This window comes from Agelaius tricolor, unplaced genomic scaffold (assembly GCF_023055355.1).
Source record: "Agelaius tricolor isolate 1412-34295 unplaced genomic scaffold, bAgeTri1.0.p SCAF_15, whole genome shotgun sequence".
Lineage (NCBI taxonomy): Eukaryota > Metazoa > Chordata > Aves > Passeriformes > Icteridae > Agelaius > Agelaius tricolor.
This window is the reverse complement of record NW_027269275.1, coordinates 7,517,207-7,539,121: the sequence shown is the minus strand read 5'-3', so window position 1 is coordinate 7,539,121 and position 21,915 is coordinate 7,517,207. Positions and strand designations below refer to the sequence as shown.

The following is a 21,915-nucleotide window of genomic DNA, read 5'->3' as shown; positions in this document are numbered from 1 at the left end:
AAACCCATGTTTGTATGTTTGATTTGATATCCACAATTTCACTTTCATTGGCATCAGCACAAGCCTGATGTGTACACGTCAAGGAAAAACAGAGATCCCAGATGACAAACTGAGCTCCCAGTCCCAAGGAATGAAAATAAATGCTCACATTTTGTGCAGTCATGACATAACAGGTATTCTTTGGGTTCTTTTAAGATTTCTTAGAGCTAAAGGATCAAATTCAAAGGGATTCTCTTACAACATACACAGTGAGACAGTAATATTTTTCCTCTACATTTTACATGAAAAAGAAAAATCTGTGTTTACCTGTGGCTTTGGTAGAAAGGTTTCTATTGTAATTATACCTTGTGTATTCCAAGAAAGTTTTTTACATCACTATTACTAGTCTAGAGAGGTACAAAGCTGCAGGTGTTTGCTGAAAAATAATAAACCTTTATTAAAATTTCCAGTTTTTGCAAAAGCATTTTGACTACATTCCAAATCTATTTAAACGTAATTAAATATTTACATTTATTCTCTAATAAGTATTGTAAGTAAATCAATACCCCAATTATCTTAAATTTTTGTGTGGTATTACAAAAATGTAGCAATTGTATAAATGCACAATTCTAATGAAAAAATAATGATCTTGAACTTTAAAAGAGCCCTTAATTTAGAGAGATGAAAGTGCTGTACATTCTTTCCTTCATTATGTCTTATGGCCCCTGTGTGATGTAGGTGCTATTATCATCATTTTACAGATGGGGAAACTGAAAGGCTAATTAACTTGTCCAATGTACAACACTTTTAGCTGTAAACTTAGGGCATCCTATTGTACTTAAAGGCAAAGCAGAACTCGGCTCACCTGTGATGAACATTTTCTAAAAACTCTTAAACTCCATAAGCATTTACCTTACAGGAGAGAATATCTCACACAAGATTTCAGAGTTGGCTTTGCATTGATGGTGGGTTTGAGCACCACAGAAATGTGCTGCCTAGAAGTAAACATCAGAGCAGCAGGTTATTGTGCAGTATGTCACCAACTTCCCAGCTAGTTATGGAGATGATGTGCATTTTTATTTGGTATTATTTGCCATTCAGCCACACATTTGTGCTTTAATTCTGTAGGACTCACCACACTGCATTTCTACAAACAAACAGTGTTTGCTGACAAACTCATTCCCTCAGTTTACTTATGTGTTCCATGAATTTCTTGACTCGGTCAGGATCAACAGCATTTGCCCAATATCCTTCTTTCTTGAAATAGGAACCAATTATTAGAGCATCTGCATCCAAGTAATTCCTCACATTCTCCAGAGTCACTCCAGACCCAACCAGCACAGGAATCTTCACAGCACGCTTAACCTCTGAGGAGAAGAAAACCAAAATCAGGGTTAATTCCTGTCTTTGAAACTCTCTCCATAAAGACTCTAATCTGCCTAGTTTTTCAACAGAAAAACAAATGTATCGAGAAATTTCTGATCGTGGTATTTATTACTTCTACTGCAGAATGAAACGGGTTCTCTAGAAAAAACACCTCTAGCTCTAAAGAGAAAAAAAAAAAATCTTACTTTTTACATTCTGTTGTCTGGAATACTTCCTGTATTTGCTTGTATGAAAGAGAGCAGGGATCATACAATTGCCACTGACAGCTCAGCTAGTTTTGCCAGAAAGCAAAAGCCAGAAAGAGAAGTGGTCTTTTATCAGTGTGAGGAATGACAATGGAATAAAAAAGCCTCTTATTTTTCCTATATACAGTGTTACTTCATCTTCTGATCTTTTACCTGGTTTCAAGAGGAGAAGCAGACAAAAACAAAGCTCAAAATGCTGTACTGGCTTTGGGAGGAGGAAAAAAAAGCCCAGTTCAAGAATTACTTAAGCAGCCTTCTCATCATTTTATGTCAAACTGACCATCCAAAGACTGACTCATAGGACTGAATGCTTCATCCCTTAGAGGAATGTTGTGAGCCATTATTTCTGACCTTTAAAAACATATAAATTGGCTTAATTAGTGATAAGCTGATGGCAAGGTAGTTATAGCTTGAGGTAACTTGGGAAAGCACACATGCAACAAATAAAAGTCTGCTTCAAAACACTGTTTAAATGAAGTTTCATCAGAAGCCTAACTTATTAATTATGCTTCAGGGAAGACTAATTATTTATCACCTTCCTACTTCACGGAAGAAAGGGGATCAATTAAAATGTTCTTGAATCTCTTTTTAGGTCACATGCTCTACCATTTTTCCATCTAGGAACAATAACTCCCTCTTAAAAAGATTTTAACACAAAAATAATACCATTCAACACAGCCCTTCCTGAAAATATATAACAAATCAAATGGCTCATACATATATGATAAAACATATTTCTATGCATATTTGATATTCTTAGTCATTCTGCTTACAACAACAAAATAATTAATTTCTAGTTACTTATAGCATTATTACAAATATCCTGTTCTAAAAAACAGGTTATTTACTTTAAATTTTATTTTTATTTATATAATATCTATATGCTCTTATCTTATCTGCTTTACATCACTACCAGCACACAATTAAGGTGCATCTGACCACAGATTTGTGACAGTACCTGACTGAATCCCCAGAGGAACCAGGCTCCAAGTCAATATTTGTTCTTAAAAGTGCGTAAAGCACATTAGCAGGGAGTTGCTTCATAATTATTTCACATCAGCAGGAAAAACAAAGAGCCAAATAATTCAACAGAGCAAGTTCATATGGGTCTGAGACAACAGCTCAACCCTGCTGGGCACAGGGAAAAACCCAGTGAAGCCTGAGACTCCAGAACAAGCCAAAGCTTCCAAAGTGGGAAGGTATCAAGTGCTGCTGTGATCTACACGTGGCACACAGACTGCACACACATCTCCTGGGCTGCAGATCCATCCAGAATGACAATGTGAAGAATGGCAAAGGCAGTGCTCAGTGTGCACTGAGATGTGTTACCTCATTAAGTATGCTACAGATGCTACTTTTAAGTCCTTTCCAAGCACATCAGGGCCTAAAGTTGATTAGTAGAAGGTGATTTGTCTATTGGCTGTGCTATACAAATTCTAACCTGTAAAAGAAAATAAAGCAACAGCAGTGAGATGTGCTTTTGTGTGGCAATGTTCAGTCACTGTCAAAATATCTCTAAACACAGAGCTCTGCTTCAAATCTCTGTTTTCCTGGCATTCTTTTTTTCTTTTTTTTTTTTTTTTGACACAGTGAGAAAAAGGAGACAATTTTGTGATGTTACAGTAACAAGATGCTGAAGTTTACAGATTTCTCTGTTCCAGTGGACTGTAACTAGAGGGCACTGTGCTCTTTCTTGTGGCAGCACAGCTGCACACAGGTCTTTAATAAAATCGTGCTTGGTTGCAAAGCACAATGAAAGCATTTAAACTGTGGTATGCACAAGTTTCATGAAATAAAGGCCAAGTGCTCCTAGCTTGAAAACAATGGCAAAGAGTGGTGTAAAAATAAGCACCACTGTGCCAAGAACTTGCTTGACTACTCTTCTCTAACAGCTTTCTCATTGCAGTGATCACTGTACCATACAAAACACTATGTTTATGGTAATGCTCCCCTCTTAACACATTTTAGGTTTTTAATTCAAAGGACTTGTTCTCTGTCATTAAATTTAGGGCTTGAACTGGAGATGTGAGTGATCAGTACTTTTTCTGTCTCTGAGGGTACCACACAGGCAGCAGTCTCTATTTTGGCCATCAAAAGATGAGAGGGGGTGAGCCAGTCTTGAGGCCCCTTTTATGAACAGTAATTAAGGAGGTGACAGTCACAGCCAGCTGTTGGGTTTCATTATGTACCTGTTTTCCACAGGTTACTCAGCTGAGACACTTTGTTTTGCTCAAAGAGATAACTGAGCAGTCATTATGCAAAGCTTTGGTCACTCAAAATACAAACTGAATGCAAAACAGGTAGTTCAGCAGTTATAGCCCAAGCAAAAACCTGATGGGTTCACACATCACACATCCAACCAAAGAATATTCCACAAGGCAGAAACTGGAACTTCTATAACCTCTTGGATGAAAAGATGGTTTATTAATGAATTCAAAATGCTCAGCTATAGTTCTTGCTCCTTAACAACATGAATTCTGATTTTTCAGACCTTATACTCCCTCAACCTCTGGTGCCCTGAGTGCCCAGGCAGCCCTGGAGCAGAGCCTGCCAGCCTCCAGAAGGCAGCAACACAAACTGCACACAAAACCTGACTGAACACACACCTCTGCCTTGACAGGGAAACACTTCCCACAGCCCATCACAAATCAATCAATTCCACAAAGACAAAACCACTTCTATATTACTGCACAAGAAAGCTGAAAAAGAGACATGACAAAAATCTCATCTGTCTCTCAGCTTTGCTTTCAAGAGCTGCTTTGCAGTGTGATGAAAGGTGCCCAATTGTATCACTGTAATACAGCACTGCCAGGGCTGCATAAATTCCTGAAATGCAAAATCTCACTCACATCAACACCAACTTTGTAGACTGTAGATCTGATCCCTTTTAAGACTCTCCTGACATAGATATGCCTAATTTGTCATTTTTTTATACTGTGGAATTTTTAAGTTCTTCTCTTACCTGTTTTAAGACATCTTTCTCATGAGAGGGCCTGCTAACATCCAAAATGCTGTGATCTAAGTACAATAAACCCATGATCTGCACACTCCTGCTTTCATAACACAAATCCAAACACAGAATTAATGTGTACTTCATTACAGCTGCCAACTCTGATTCATTTTGTTCTTTGGACCCAGAAAGAGAAAGAGACAGGGACTGACAAGTTTGTTCACATGAAAGAAAAGCAGAAGCTATGGTTCTGTCTGGTTGGGGTCCTGTGACAAAAATGCATCTGGGCCTACAGGTCAGGTTTTGCTCTCTGATGCTGTAAATCAATGGAGGTTGCACGTGCATACATGAAAGCAGAATTTAACCTAGGATTTTGCCTAAAGACATATCAAATATTTTTTAAGTGATTTGATATGCATTAATAATGGTGGAGACATTAAGTACAAACAGGGATGGATCTCCAGATTAACAAAATTTTGCAGTCTCTAAAGCAGGCATAGATAGCTTCCAGTATCACCTGTTCCACATATCATTTCTGATTTGCTGTACCAAAAGACCCAGCTAATTCAAGAGGCTCAGTGTTCACACCAAGCCATCACTTTCTTTTGAAGATTGGTGACTGAGGCATAGCAATTTGTAATCTGGTTTGTTAGCAAAAAGTTTAATATGTATGAAATAAGAACCATTTTAACAAGTTCAACATTCATTTTAAATGCTCTTGAGCATGTGTGATATACATAAAGCCCTGAAAACACTGAATGATTTTATGTTGTTTCAAAAGATACAAAAATACAACACAAAAGATACAAATACAACCTGTTGAGGTCCAGGTTATCTCTGACAGGTAAAGTAGGTTTTTCATGCTGATCTCCTAACTTAAGTTGAATACAACTTCCAGTGCACTGGAACTTCAAAACACGCCAAGTTACAACATGTTGGGTAAAGCAAAACCTAAAAAAATACACATTCTATTTTATGTAGTGAGACATTCAAATTCAAGCCATTGATCTAAATTAAAACTAGTGATGAAAACTAAAGGTCCCCATGATAGAACTTTAATTCTAGCATGGGAGCAATACTGTTTCATGAACACAGCCCAAACTGATGCTAATATAAAAATATCAAGAATCAGAGCACTTCTGCAAAGGTCAGAACTCATAGGTCAAATGAGTCTCCCCTGACAAAAGTCCACACTATTTAAAAATTATTTTGATGTTAATATCTTCCTGTCTACCAATGAATTTGTATTCTTTCTGGAAATCTTCCAAGCAGTACTTTCCCTGGTATTAATATTTGGAATGCTGCCTTATCAAAATGTCCCTTTTCTTGCAGGAATTTCATTTCCATTGTGAAAGATAAAAACACTGAACTCTTCAATGGAAAGATTTAAGGTTAGCTAGTTAGTTTAATATGGCTAGTTCTAGTATAGCTAGTTTTCTAGGGTCTTCTTCTTATATTAGGGCTTCTTACAAATGAAACAGTATTTTCTTTCAGCCTCAGCATCACTCAGTGTTATAAAAGCTTGGAATAATTATCATTTTTGCCCTGCCAAACTGTTGTATAGAAACATACCACAGCTCATCTGAGTAACACTCAAATATGATCATCCTGGTCAAATCAAACCCCATAGTGTGGTATCACATAACCTCTGAACAGAGAGAGACACAGCTCTCCCAGGATTTTCCTGGGAAGCTGTGAGAAAGCTCAGAGAAAGAATTAAAACAATTATTATCTCAATCTCTGCACCTGGCAGGCAATCTCTGTTTGTCAAAGATGTTTACAAGAAGGAATTGTCCTTTCTTCACCAATAGGTGAGAGAAGATTCCTAAAGGTCAATCTTAGGTCCACCATTGTTTCTATAAGAACTGTGGATTTTGAATAATAAAGTGCCTTTTCATGCCTTCAGATGATGGAGTCTCAGTGTCACCTCTGACTGTCCTGATGCCCCTTCGGTGATACCACAGTGAGAGTTCCTTATCTCCAGCATCCCCCCTCCCTGCTGCCCTGGCTCACCTGGCAGCTGCCTCCTCCCTGCTGCCCTGGGGCTCACCTGGCAGCTGCCTCCTCCCTGCTGCCCTGGGGCTCACCTGGCTCCTGCCCCGTCCCTGCTGCCCAGGCTGGTGCCCCAGCTCACCTTGCAGCTGCTGGGGGTCCGTGGGGTGCCCGGTGGCCGTGCCCGTGAGCACCACGCCGTCGGCCAGGAACAGCTGGGCAGCGCTCGCCGTCTGTGCCACGCTGACATCGGCCGTCAGGGCGTGAGCACTGCAGGGACACAGCCTGTCACACACCAGGGACCCACGCCCTGTGCCCCCACCCCTGCTGCCAGAACCCCCAGAGATTGCTTTAGCAGTGTCCAGCTTCACACTGGCAGGTGACACTGCCAGCAGGTGACACTGCCACCCGAGCGTGAGTGAAAAACCAACCTTTTCCTTCATTGATCGGTGATTGCTCCGGGTCTCCTGGCTCTAGAGAGTGAGTGCTAAGTGTGAACCACCAAGTGTCAATTGAGACAGCTGCTTACATGTCAAGCACCTGTATTTCAGAAGTGTTGAGCACACAGAGCTCTCTGACTTCAAGTGGGAGTTGTGGATGTGCCCTCATTCATAAAACAGATCTGTTGCCTAGGGCAGAATCAACAACCTCCACGAGTCCAATAACAGAAAGTATAGTTAATACCTATGATACAGCCACAGGAATCATCTTACACAGCAATTACAAACATCAATTACACCTGCATCCCAGCTGTTCAACAGCAGGCTTTGATGTATGGGTGACACACTTTGTCTGAAACCTATTGCAGTAGTAACTATTAATTTATGTGGTCCCAAACTTGGAAGGAATTCCAGCCATTGCTGGCTGAACACCCAACAATGTTGGATTTTCTGTATTTAAACAGAAAACTACAGCTATGGCAAACATGTTGCACTGCTGAGTGCTGATGGCACAAGAACAGTTTCTCCTCATTTAAAGAAAAGGAGCATAGCAGCTCTCAGTGGAAGCTGCACTTTTCTACATTAAAAAGTTCAACCAATAAGTCCTTCAGCATTTCCTTCTGAGTTTATGTTTCTGCCTGAAACAAAAACTTCTCTGCCTTTTTTAAATGCCAACTCTTTGAAAAATGGGAAGTAAAATCCAAATATCAATTCCTCAATGGTCAAGATTAAAAATAAAAATGACATGATGCAATTTCATTTACAGAAAGTCTAATGCAGTGTATTTGCATTTATATACATATGTAAAAAATAATCAGAAAGAAACTGCTCTGAAAGGACCTGAAAAGCTTCATCTGACCACCACACTGCATTGTTTCCTTTCTCTTTTGAAATTTATTACCTGCTTATTACATATCTAAGACCTTCCAAACTTGATTATTCTCATGATTGCTCACATACTACACACAAACATTTTAATTAGGTTATTTAGCATGTATAATACATAGCACTTGAGCAGTTCTTCTGGGAGGAAAAAAAAAAAACAAATGCAAAGAGTGACATCTAAATAGCTGAAAGTACCATGTGACAGGTAAGATAAAGTATAAGCAGAAAAGAAACTGGATTTATCTGTCAAAAGTTCCTTCTGTTTGATAATCATAGAACATAACCCTTACATAGACAGCACTGATTTAAGTAGCAGGAATCAGTATTATTGGCAGGAAGGAGAAGAAAGAGAAGAGCTTTTTAAAATGCCAAACTGTGATCACTTGGATGCTTTTATATGGCAACTGCCTTCATAACTGAAAAATAACCTTGGATACCTAACTTTCAGAAACAAAACTTCTTTAAACATAATAGACGTTTACACATGCATACAAAGTCTCAATACCAGATGCAAGGCTTTCATAGCTGGCATACTGAAAACCTGAAGGTTAAACAACTACAAACATCACAGATAAAGCAACTTACAGCTGCAAATTTATTTTTAAATGTATCCCCTTATAGCACTGCAAGTCTGTGCTTAAATAATAAACTTCTCCCTATATAATTAACTTTCCTGTCAATTTTCCTGGAAGAAAATTGGCATTAAGAAAAACCCAGAAAATGGAGAAAAATAGAAGATCATTATTGCATTCATATTTACATAAAATTTTGCTTGTATTTACCTATGTTTCTTTTTAATATCAGCAAAAATCTGAATGTTGTCTGCTCCAATGTGTTTTCTGTATCGTAGCAGGTCACCTGCACAGGCATTTATAATCCCTTCATCAGCCACATGAGAAAACACAAACCCTTCAGCCCGGATAAAATCAAGACCTGAAAACAGTCAAAAGCAACATTTTAGCCTGAAACTGAGAACTGGAAAAGAAAAACACTAAAAACAAATGAAAATCCACCTTACTGCCCTTCCTATTTGATCCCAACACAAATTGTTTCATGTGCTCTAGGACTAACCCACCTCACTTTCCCACATATTTTCCATTCTTTATTTTTGCCCCTATTCTCTCTGACTTCTTCCCATCTCACTGCTTTCAGCTCCCATCTCTCCCACTGACCCCACCAGTTTTCCCCCAGCCCCTGGTCCCCTTCTGTCCCCTCAGTTTGTCCCTGTGTGGCTCAGAAAAGGCAGCTGCACACCCTGCCCTGCCTGCTGCCATGATTTGCCATGCAGAGGAGTAGGTGGGTCAAAACACAGCTCTATTATTCTAATGACACATTTTCTCTCCAAAAAGGGTCACTAACTTGCATCTCTTCCCCCTTTCCAGGCTACAGACACAGAGGAATAGCACTGTCATCTTTCTTTAGGAAATTAGGCAAGAAAACACAGCCTGAAGCATGTTATATGCAGCCCATGTGACTCCATCTGAACATAGCATGTGTTTCCTACACAGCACCACATCAACAAATTGCTTCTAGAGCTGTGCCAAAGGCTTAGGAAGAGTCAAACATTTGCCATTCTACTCCAACCATCGATTCTGCCATGCCTTAGTAGCATTTGTTCCACCATATTCATTAAGTTTTGTCACTAGGAAGGTTTTGTGGGATGGATACTGAAGAGGAAGATTATGAATTGTATTTCATGTAGGCCAGCCATTGACATTCAGGGCTCCCCTCCACAGCCTTGAAATATCTCTGTTGTAAGACTAAAGCCTTGGACCACAGAGCAATAAGCCCACAGCAGTGAGGCACAAGATTTAATTCTGACTCCCTTATTGCAATCCCCACTTCTCTCCTGGCTTTCATAGCCTTGAACTGTCACTTAAAACCTGCCTCTTTTCCACATTTTTGTAAAAGCTCTGCACTCAGCTTGTGCAGTGTTGCTGCTCTTCCAGTTTGCTTTGGAGGTGTCTTCCAAGCCCTTCTGAAGCTCTGCTACTGCTCCAGCTTTGGAGTCAGATGCACAGTTAATTAGAGCTGACATCATTCAAAGGAAAGCAATGCATGTGGAAACAGTCATCAAGAATGCAATCCTACCCACAACTGATTAGGCAACAGAGGCATTACCTTAGCACATTCCAACTATAAACATAGCTGATCTTGAAAATTTATTTACCAAATGACAAGGTGTCTGTTTATTTTAAAATTCCAGTTTCATTCCAAAAGCCCTGAAGTTGCAGAAACAGAAGCTTACGCCTGCTAGAGAAGAGCCTGCATTGCTTAGCAACACAGACTCCAGCTCAGAAGAAACATCACAGATGGATGCCAAATCAAATGCAAGCTGTCCTGTGCCTTGAGATTAGTGCAAAGCACAGAGTATTCCCAGGATCCAAGACAAGAGTGTGCCACAAGTACCACTGCAGGTGCTTGTAGACACTGGGTGATAAACACAGTGCAAATAGCTAAACTGAGGTTTCTACATCTAGGAACAAAAGCCACAGCTTCATTACATCACCCAAGCTTACAGCACAATTCAGAGTTATATAAGAATAATTATTTCTCTAATCATAAAACTGTGGGTGAGCCTAGAGACATGACACTTTCACAGCAATCAAGGTTAAACTTGGGACAGGAGCTATTCATTGAGTAATTTCATTTTTTGAAGCCACCTTGTTTGTTGATGTTTGGTTTGTGTTTCCTTAGTACAGTAATATAAGACTTTCTGCTAAACATTGGATTGTACTTAGTTTAATAAGGCTGCACTCTCAGTCTGGGTTTTTGGAGGCCATGAAAATACAATTTTTAACCAAGTGTAATAGGTGCAGGCACCATATCATTACCCTTCTGTTTTATGAAGCCATAATCAGATTCTGCTAATGAATTCATTTTTATGCACATAAAATTGTGAGAATGATACTACTGCTTACTTTCTCATTTGGCAAGTTGAAAAGTAATAGCCATTGAATAGTTAACAGGCAGTCCCATTTCTGACTTATATGGGAACATCACATTTTGTAGTTTCACTGGAAAACAAGAATAGGGAATATCCAATAAAAACTAATAAACAGAACTCTTAGAGGAGCACTGACTTTGTCTGCTGTTGACACTGGAGGCACAGTGTGTCTGTGCTACAAAACTACTTCTCAGGACACTGTCTTGCAGCAGCTCCTGCTGTGCTCAGGATGGGCTGCAGGCACAGGAGCAGGGGCTCCAGCAGCTCTCCCAGCAGGATCCACAGCATTCCCTACCTTTCACAGCACCTCTGGGTGCTCCCTGCTGCAGTTCTCAGCTGAGCTGCCTCCCCTCACCACTGCATTAATATGGTGGCACTTAAAAAGGGCAGCAAAAACCATAGCACACAGCTCTGCCTGATTCTGTCTAACCCTAAACAGTGTTGTGGATGACAGCAAGTGAATTCCCACTCTGCTGGTGCAGGAGGGAAAGGAATGGGCTCAGACAGCAAAGCTGTGTTTGCAAAAGACATGGAGAGATCTGGGATATCTCCTCATTTATCAGCTATCAACTGTGTCATCATCATTGATGAAGGCTGATACAGAACTGGAATTTCAATCATTGATTCTTAAAGGGAAAAGGGCAGCTTCAGGTACAGAGGGCAATTGGACCAGATGACTGTTTAAAGTCCCTTCCAACTGAACCACTGTTTTCTAAATTTATGAGATAAGACAAAAATTGAGCCCTGATTCATGGTGAGTGCCCCAGGCTCACCCAGGCACAGGACCCTCCAGGCCTTGCTCAAGCTAACTGAGCTCCTAGTGACACTGCAGACCTGTGGATTTCCCTCCACCCTTTACCAAATAAAATCATTACCCTCTCCTAGAGACCAGTTATGAATTCCCTGTGTAGTTCTCTTAAGAACAGTTATTCCCACAAAAGACAGGGATCTCCACAGGGAAAATGAAATTACTGTATAGAAGGCAGAAGATGCTACATATGGTTTTTAGCTAGAACACCTTCAACAAATTATTTTTGTAGTGAGAGCACACAGGATTTGCTTTGTTAATAGCTACCTATCAAAATTGTATTGACATTAAAGCCACCACTAAGTTGCTACAGAAAAGCTGTTTAAAGATTTGCTACCTACAAGATAGCACCCATTTTACTATGGTTTTGCTTAAAGTGATTTTCTTTTTGCGTCCCTGTTCAGTGAACTTGAGACAATAATTTTGAGAGAAGTGCAATGAAATGCATTAAACACAGGCCCTTCCTGGTTGGTGTTCTACAGTTACAGAGGAAATAGTGCAGAACAGGAGTGGAGCTGAGCAAAACCCAAGCCCTCCAGGAATTCTCTCCTTCATTAATAATTGCAAAGAAGAGAAATACATTGTTCCCAGACCATATCCCTTATTTAGTGATGATTTTTTGCTCCTCAAAGGATTGCTTTTAAAAGTAGGGTATGTGCTATTTTTTCAAATACCTATGTACCTCAAATGGCCCACATGCAGTAACCTCTAAAAACTAAAACTGGTTTCTGTTCCCATTTTTATTTGAGGTTTTCATATAGGTTCCAATGCAGCAATAAAAATTAGGTTTTCTCCATTTGTCAACTGGCTAGATACTTTGAAAATGGCAACATCTGATTTTAAAGCTCACAAAACAAATGCCAGTTCAAAAGACATCTATTAACAAGAATTTAAAGCTTTTAGAACATATTAGGCATAATTAAAACTGCCACTGCAGATGGGTTAGCCTGCATGGTTGTACCTGAAGTATGGCTTTCACTTAACATCAGCATCTTCTACCTGGTTCTGTGAAATTTGTACATGCAAAAATGTGCAGCCTTAGCATAATGACAGTCAATTTGGGCAAAAACATGCATTAACCCTCATTTTGTGAATTTAGGACGTACAGGCTTTCCATATTAAGCCAGCCTACACCTTTACATCGGGGAGGGTTACAAATGAAAAACTAAAATTGCTTCAGCAAACAGTAAGAGCAGGAAGTTTAGTTAAGGCTAGGATTCATGCAATAAGGATAGATTAATTTATATTTAATTCCCCCAAAGGCAATTTAATTTTAAGTACTTTAGCTATCTATACTTCAATTTTTATCATTATATAAAATGTTTCATTCTACTCATTCATTAAAAAAGACAACGAAAACTTAGTTTTCATGGACTACAGTAGCAGCAACAACATATAAATAGATGCTGAAACAGGATGCTTAACCCCCATGGTTAAATTGATTATATATATATTATAAATATATAATATATATATTGTATATAATATAACTGAAATACATATATATCTATAACATATGAATATATATAACATATAACTGAAATAAGTAAGAGTTACACCAAAGGGGGTTTTTAGATACCAACAGATTTAAACTAATGATTACATTTAGACAGTTTTTACCTAGAAAGCTGTGGTGGCAGCCTTCAGCAGCCTCCAACTGAAGCAGTGCACAAGCACCACCACTCTAATCAAGCAGGCATCATTCTCAGGCATCTAACTGCTGCTGTTTCAGGGCACAGTCAGCTTTCCATGGTATCTATGCCAGCTTGTGGAGAGTGAACGCCACAGCAACAGCAGCAATACCTGAGGAGCCCTTTGCATTACCTGCAGCCAGAGCAATGGCTATTGCCTGCTGGTTGGCAGCACAGAGCACCTGCACACCCAGAGGGACACGGGGACAGCTGTGTCTGACGGCAGCACCAAGCACAGCCATGGCTGCGGTGACCTCCGGGCCTGGGCTCACCGTGTATGGCACATCGTGCATGTTCTCCAGCATCAACCCATCCTGGGAAAGAATGAGAAAAAAATATCACTGCACTGCACAAACGTGGCCAGTTCACCATTATTTACTGTGCACTGAGGCACACAAGTGTAGAGGCTTTCCTTCAGAGGGAGGATTAGCTACAGCAAGTTGTGCTGATGCATTTGATGCGCACAAGCACTTATAAAAGTGCTTTCATCAACAGCGTGGTATTTGCAGTGAAATCATGAAGAGAAATAAATGTGATTTTAATTATACATTCATCAATTTGGGTTCCTTTGATCCATCCTAAAATGTGAACTATAGGCAAATGAGTTAAATCTTATACCTCATTAAAAATAGTGTAAAGTCAAACTTGAATTATCCAAGGGGAATACAGGATATTGAGTATGTTCGGATAACAGAGGACTCTGAGATAATCAGGGCAATTTTCAATTCAATTAATGTCTGAAAATAAGTGTTACTTTGGATAAATAAAGGAATTTTTTGTTTGACTGTTATTGTGCCAAATGCCATAATATGAACTAGTGATATTTCCCCCATTCTGTAATCAGAACTACTGGAAAGAAGATATTGCTATTTATTGTCTATTATACCTCTCCATCCACATGGACATACTCCTAGCAAACAATAGACAATGATAAAACACTCTGCTGATACAATTTGTACATTACCTGATGCCACACACATTTCTAATCATTGCATAGGCTATACCAAAAAGTTTGCAACAACTGCAGATAATACATAATTTTGTTAAGGATTAATACCAAGAGTAAAAGTAGAGCATTGAAACATGTTCCATGCCTGCTATTTTGCAGTAGCAGTAAGAAGATGAAAAGAAAGCCAGATATTTCTCACCAGCTTAATTCTAAAAATGCAAAAAGTTTAATAGACAAACTAATTGTATATATAGCAAATAAATTCTGCTCTCTCTGGAGTTTTATCACACATCTTAATCCTTTAAAATGAGAGCTTTACCTTTTACAGAGATAGTAACTGAACAAGAATAGAAGGAATGTTTTTGGGAAAAAATACAATTAGAGATTAAACATAGCAGCTTGGTTCTTAATAACACAGAGAATTAGGAAGGGGAAACAAAAAAAAAGTTTCCTTTTAAATAATATTTTATATGTGACACTTCTCCAGTCTTTGTTGTAGTGTGGAAGCCCTTCTGGCAGCAAAAGATAAGACAGGATATAAAATACTGTCAGCATTTAATGGCTGAATTACAGGCTATGGCACAGGCATCATAAATGAACACCCAACACAGAGGGTGGGGAAAAGTGAGAAGGAAATAATGCAGTGGAGCAACATGGTCAGTCCAAGCACAGAACCTGCAAACATTCAATGCACCAGGGCACAGCTGCCTTCTCCAAATCACTCACAGCTCAGTATTTAAATACACAAAAGATATGCTACCTAAAAAGCAATGGGGTGTGACCTGTTAATGGAAAAGGTGACCTGATATGATGACACTCCACATCAGACCTTTGCACTGTGATGCCATTCACCAACATATTTAATTACATAATTCCAGCCCAGGAAAACCTGAATTAGGCAAAAGAGCAGCAGGTATGGCAACCAGTCAAAACATCTGCACTTGACTTTGTTTGTGTGTCCAGTTCAATACGGAACATCCACACTTCTGTACCTCTGATGGGAAGTAACCATATTACCAAGATGACAACCTGTGCTAAGAAAACCACAAAAAACCCCACCATTTTTAGTCATTTTTTGTGGAATGAGGTTAGGATTGCTCCAACAAACCTGAAATGACCAAATGGTCTTGGTATCTGAGGCACAGCTACTGAATCCCTTGTGGTACCAACAGAAAGAGAAACCCTGTAGGCTCTTTTTCTCACTACATATAAATATATTAAGTCAGTCTCAGCAAGAATGCAAAGTTGTCAGTAGTTGCATGTGGCAAAAGGACTAATGTAGAAGTAAAATACTTTTAACAAAGCAAATTCAAAAACTGCAACAAGCCATCAAAACCAGGTAATTCCTTGAGGCCAAAAAGCCTGGAAGCCCTTGGCTCAGAAATGCTCTACTTGGCAGATTTCAGCAAAATCTGGGTATTAAGGAAACTCCACGCTTATCATAAAGGCCAGGAACCAGGATCTGCAAAACAGCATCCCCAGGCTTCCAGGCAGTCAAGAATGAATCTCAACAGGAAGAAAGGCAACTGGGAATGGGGCTTCAAAATGCTCAGCTCCTGAAGAGCCACACTAGTAGCCAAAAAAAAAGCAAGAGAATGGGCTGGCAGAATTCCACAGTGAAACTGAGCTTTTCACAACTTGCTACTACTTTGACCGCTCTGGATTTGCATAAAGGAAATTATTCCATTAGCTACATAAATGAATTAATTAATTTAATAAGTTATAAAAACCCTTAGCCATAGTACTACACATAAAAAGCGTCTCATTAAATTCTAACTCAAAACGCAGGCATATGGGAGGATTGCAACAGTTCTCTCTCCTGCTTTAAATTTACTATATTCACTTTTCAGCAACTGCCTCTTCCTGTAGCCTCAAGGTCCACAGTTACAGTGAATATTTTTGGTAGAACTTTAATAATGTGTTATTCTTTTGGTACCATCTGACTGTTCTTTTGCATATTATGCTTTGTTTAATTAAAAAGAGAACAACATATGTTCTGCAATACAGAAAGCTGAATTACAGATGCATTAAGTCAGAGCTTTCTTTCATATTTTATATAAAAATATAACACCACAGATTTGTGTTTACTGACTTGATATGTATAGGAAACAAACTTCAGTACTATCAGACAGCTAATTAAAATGGGGGAAAGAAAACAGTTATGCTAAATTAAAGTTCTTAGAACTTAAGCTTATGGTTTAGAAGCCTATGGAAACAGCTTCTGCATTATATCCTCCAAAGCAGGATTTACATAGACAGTATGAGATAAAACTCTTGCAAGTGCCTTCTGTGCTCCTTTTCCAATCAATAGTAAGATAATTTAAGTGTTGCTTATGTGCAACAGCCTTATTATAAGTAATTTTCAAGCAATGTATTTCCTTTTTACTTTGAAAGACTTCTGAAGTGCTACACATGAAGTGCCCTTTGTATCACAGTTAGCTACTGAAAAATAGGTCCTTTAATTAGCTCTCTAACTATATGAAAAAAAAAATCCCTTAGCTATATTCTGCTTACAGAAATAACCTCTTAAAACACTTCAGCCTCACACATATTACAGCAGGAAAGCCTCAAAACAGTAACAAACCACAACTGAGGCAACAATTGCATAAGTTTTAACTCAGCATATACCTAACACAACTCTTTCCCAGGCAACTTCAACCCCAGTGCTTCTCCCCAGAGAAAGATCTTACCTGACACATGTGCACCTCAGTAGAAACCTCTCCAAGCTCATCACCTCTACTCCTTCCTCCAGAAAGGGAGCAGGCCTGCCACCATCCCTGTTATTATACAGGCTCAGGTGGGGACTAAGACAATAGCAGTAATTACCCCACACCCCTCATAGAGGAAATCAGGTGCCTTTGCAGAGCATTTAATTGCTGTTTGCAAGCACAGCTCTTAGCAACTTCTTTAAAAACTCACCTCCAGAGCAGATTGCTGCCTTAAGAGAAGTAAGCTGCTATCTCATGTTCTCCTGCACATGCCATAGGTGGTAGCTGTGGGCAGTCTATCTGCTATTTTATTTTCCTGTAATACAGCTGAGATTTGAAATGTTAAACTCTGTAATCAAAGTGAAAGCTACCTACATGTTTCTATGCAGAAATACTACTTTATTCTGTCTCCACTGTTATTAAATTCTAAGTGTTGTGAATTCCAGTTATCACTGTATTTATAAGAGCAATAGGCTTACCACTCTTTTATTTTTCAAAAACATCAATGTAAAACATATACTAGTAACTGTTTTTAATGTCAGCTACTCCAGTAGCTACAGTCAGGAACAGTAACAGTCAAGTGGGAACCTGTGCTCTATTTTCTAGCTCCAAAACAAATGTCAGCCAGGCTGCATGGAAGGAATAAAAGTTAACCTGAATAGATACATTTTGCCTCTTCCTTAAAGAAAAGCAGGTACAAATTGGAGGGATTATAATGGCTCATAGCCTGCTGCTTATAAAATCTTGTCTAGGGAATTTCATTGTTTAGCAACACACAAGTACAAAGCATATACATTTTGAGCACAGATGGCTTCCTAACTGAGCACTCACTTGTTTTCATTACTATGCTCTAATATCACAAATCTTTCATATTTATTATGTGAAGCTGTGAATGTGCCAGACAAGTCACCTTACTCTGAATATACCAGGATTTACTTCCAAGTGCAACACAGATGGAATGAGCAAGACCATATACTTTATTTTTAAATGTTAACACCAATTTGAACAATTTGAGACAATATGTAAACATCTAAATAGCAACAAATGGTTATGTATCTTCTTAAGGGCTACTGTGGGCAGCATTTGGGAACACTGTCAGTACAAACATCCATGGGAAAAAAACCCCTTTCTCTAGCTCTTCTTCCACAAAAACAAAATAGACAGCTTAACAGTTCCTTTGGAACACTGAGCAAGAAACCCAAATAGATTCCCACTGCAGAATAGTTTGGCAGTAGTGACCTCTGTGTAAAAGCTGGGAAGCTCCTGAAAGCATCTCCCATGAAAACTTGCATTTCTCTTAAAGTAGTAGAAAAAAACTAAAGAATTGAATTGCAGAAAGTCTTAAGCAATCCTATTGATGTTTATGGAGGCTCTCCTGATTATATCTGAGACTTATCTCCTTAATAATAAAGATTTGTTTCTTATATTGCTCTAACTCTGTTCTGTTCTATTCTCTAGCACTGTGCAGACCTTTAGAATGAAGACTGGTGTGGAAATATATTGATGTTCCTGGGACTTCTATGGGAAAATGGGTTAATTACAACTCTAAGCCCTGAATTTGTCCAAATGTGTAGAGAAATGACTGCATTCACCTCCCGTGTCTCCTGACAGGTAGGTTTAAAGATATATTCAGAGACTGCAATGCACTTGCAGAAAAGGTAAACCAGTTAGAGCAGGAACTGCAGAATTCAGTACTACTGTTGAAAAGACAAAGGATAAAAGCCAAACTAAAACTTTTTGTAAGTACTGATTTTAAAGCTTATCTCAAAGCTGCTCCAGCTTTGTGCATGCCAGCAGGAAGTAACTGCTTCTGTACCTTCCTTCACCTTCAGGAGTATTTGGTGTCTTCCCCCTGCTGTTGAAGGTTTCAATGTGCAATTATTATGTAAGGAAATGGACAAACAGGCACTGCAGTGTGGAGCAATAGCTCTGTGAGTTACAGATTATCTGTGCAAGCACTTCCTCTGGCACAGGAAGGCAGAGATTAGCGTTTGCCACTCTGCTGATGTAGATCGTGGTGATACTGCAACAACAAAATATAAAGGCACAGTACAGAATACAGAGTTATTGCACACCTGTTCTTTCAGGAGGAATGAAAAGGAAGAAAACTTCCTTGTTCTGTTCTACTTGCATTCAGGGACTATTCTAACTGGGTGGACATCTCACACATGTTCATCTGGTTCACAGGTACTGAAGCCCACTAGGCTTTTTACCCCATCATTTACCCATTTTACCCCAGTGCTGTTTATCCTTTCAATGATTCTATTCTCAGCATTCTCTCCTAGTTTAGCCTTACCAGAGCTCTGCCCATAACCTGCCTTGTGTGACTTGTCTTGCATTTTGACCTTGGTCTTCTATTCTTTAAACTAAGCTTTTGTATTCAATTTTGTTCTGTCTGTATAGTACCATTCTAATTTATAGATTAAAAATGCTTCAACCTGCTTGTAAATAAAGTTTTTCTGAAAACAGCAGCTCAGAGCAGTGACTGCTTGTTCACTGAAGACATTTTCAAGCCTTGGACATTAGTACACCACCAGAAAATGTTCATAATGCTGTGGGCAGGTGAAAGAAAAAGCACATCAACACCCCAAGACAAGGTGTAATGAAATGTTTAAAACATATCTGACCTTTCAAAAGGACATACACCCTGTTAAAATCTACTGACCTATGAAGATTACTACACCACTTCAGGTCCAACAGCAATTCTGACAGCAGTCTCCTCTTGCCTCTGGCTGAGAATGGCCTTTTGGGCCTGCTCTTCTGGACGTGCAAAGCAGGCATGTTTGCTGCCAGGGGCCTGGAGAGAGGCTTAGAGAGGGCAGAAAAGGGCTTGAGCCACTTTTTTTTTAGATTCTGAATTATCTGTGCTGTTTTGTGACAAACACAGCTGTGGGGTGATCCTGCACCCTCCAGGTTCCTGAGGTGTGCATGCAGTGTATCAGCTGTGCACATGGCACACCTCCACGACCTCAGGAAACCAGAGGCTTGCACAGAGCTAAAAATACAGTAGCTTGTCAGACTAGATTGATGAAGCATTCTACAGCCAGAGACCTTGAATGCCAGCAACAGCCCATAATTCAGGCCACTTTTTTTTTAACTTGATTCATCCCACCCAACTTGAATTGTACTATTTGAATCTAGGTTTTTTCAATTGTTTTGGGTGCAGGTGATACTTATCTTAGGGGTATTTTTTTGCAATCTAGAAGGTCTACTTCCTCTGTTGAAATAAACAACATGGATTTAAGCATCTCTAATCTATGAGCTTCAAGATGCTTTTGATGAACTATAGGCTCACTTTAAAATTCTGGCTATGCAGAAGTGGTATTGTGTAATGGCCTCATGGGAAGAAAGAAACCAAAACTTACAACTCCAGCATCCTTGTAAACTTCTGCCTCTTGACAAGCTTGATCAATGATCTGGGTCAATGGAAGAGAACTTCTTGGTGTCCCTGCAAGCAAGAACAATGCTGTTTACCCCAGAGCATGCACAAATCAAACCCATGGACAGTAACAGCTTTGGCCAGGACATCCATGGGGATTGCACACAGGGACATTCAGGCCAAATTTGTTCAAAGGCTGCCCTATCTCCTTGTGACATCTCTTTCTTTAGCTGAACTTGGCAGAGCTGCTGTAACCATTCAGCTCCTAAATCTAATCCCCCAAATTTGAGGATTAGATTTATAATATATATAATCCCCTGTTGCACTAGGTCTGCTCTTAGCTTGCTATTCACATACTTGTAATTTATCCTGCATTAATAATGCTCCAGACAATACAAACTGTATTGGGGCAAGACTGACCTGTGTCAGCACAGAACAGGTAAACAACAGTGAGTTTAAAACCAGTTTTTTTTTAAGCTGTCCTTAATCTGCAAGGGTGATTGGATCTGATCTTCCTAGCTGAAATACACACATACAGATTTTGTTGAGTTCAGTGAATTTGCCTGAAGACCAAAGTCTCATCTGACATTTGGGCCCCTAAGGTCAGGCAGTGGGAGTCTGAGGTGGGGACTGTGCCAGCTCTGTTAGCTGGCTTGATTTCCCAGCTCAGGGTGAGCTGGCCCTGCCTCCTGGAGCTGCTTCTGGGGCACCCGGAGTTCCGGGCATCAGCCTGTCGAGGGCAAGGTGGGCTGTCCTGAGCAGCCCTGCCCACCCTGAGCCCCTGGAAAGGACCAGGAGGCCGGGCTGGAACAGATCCCGCCTGTTGTCCGAGCTTCCCACTGCGTCTAAGGGCATGGGAGAGCCCTATCCCACCTCCATCCCACCGCACCGCCAATCCGTGCAACTCCCTGACCCTCGCTGCTTGAAACACAGAGCTCAGTGAGCCCAAATCCTCGTTTTCTCAGCCCGGCTCCCTGTGCGGAACTTTCCCGCCTTTTTTTCCTCTGAAACGGGGCGCGCCCAAACTGACGGCGCCTCATGAGGGGCCCGTGGTGGCGGTGACAGGGCAGCCTTCCAGGGGACCGCAGCCGGCTAAGGGCTGACACCGGCGACACAGACCCGGTCCGGCTCCGGGTCCCGCCGGCCGTACTGCCCGCCCGCCGCTTACCTGGCAGCGCTCCCACGTGCACCATCCCGACGACCGCGGCCTTGAGCCGCCCGAACAGCCCGGGCCGCTGCATGGCCTGCGGGGAGGGAAGGAGGGCGTGAGCGGAGCCGGGCCGGGCAGGCCATGGTGGCGGCCCCGCCTCCCGCCGTGGACCAGAACAGGGATCGGGCCGGGAGCCAGGGCTGGGCCCAAGTCCGGGACAGGATCCTCAGCCCCACCGCTCGGCCCGGTTCGGCTCAGCTCGGCTCACCCCGGTCCCACGTGCCACAGCCGCTCCCGCCGCTTCCGCGTCCAGGCCCCGCCCCGACTCCGCCCCTCCGGCCCCGCTCCGCGCGGGATCCGCAGGCCCCGCCCCTAGCCCCGCCCCCTGCCGCGCGCGGGACTCCGC

General features: G+C 40.7%; 1 protein-coding gene across 1 annotated transcript; it reads right to left on the bottom strand.

The window, feature by feature from the left end:
- Positions 1 to 411: 411 nt before the first annotated feature.
- LOC139596229 (uncharacterized protein F13E9.13, mitochondrial-like) lies at positions 412 to 21,827 on the bottom strand. Its single transcript, XM_071440298.1, has 7 exons — positions 21,778 to 21,827; positions 21,528 to 21,603; positions 20,346 to 20,428; positions 13,457 to 13,637; positions 8,660 to 8,810; positions 6,695 to 6,822; positions 412 to 1,346 (listed from the first exon to the last, which is right to left on the bottom strand). Exons 2-7 carry the CDS (start codon positions 21,598 to 21,600, stop codon positions 1,156 to 1,158), a joined length of 807 nt encoding a protein of 268 aa, XP_071296399.1. The 5' UTR covers positions 21,601 to 21,603; positions 21,778 to 21,827; the 3' UTR covers positions 412 to 1,155.
- Between the last annotated feature and the right edge of the window lie 88 nt (positions 21,828 to 21,915).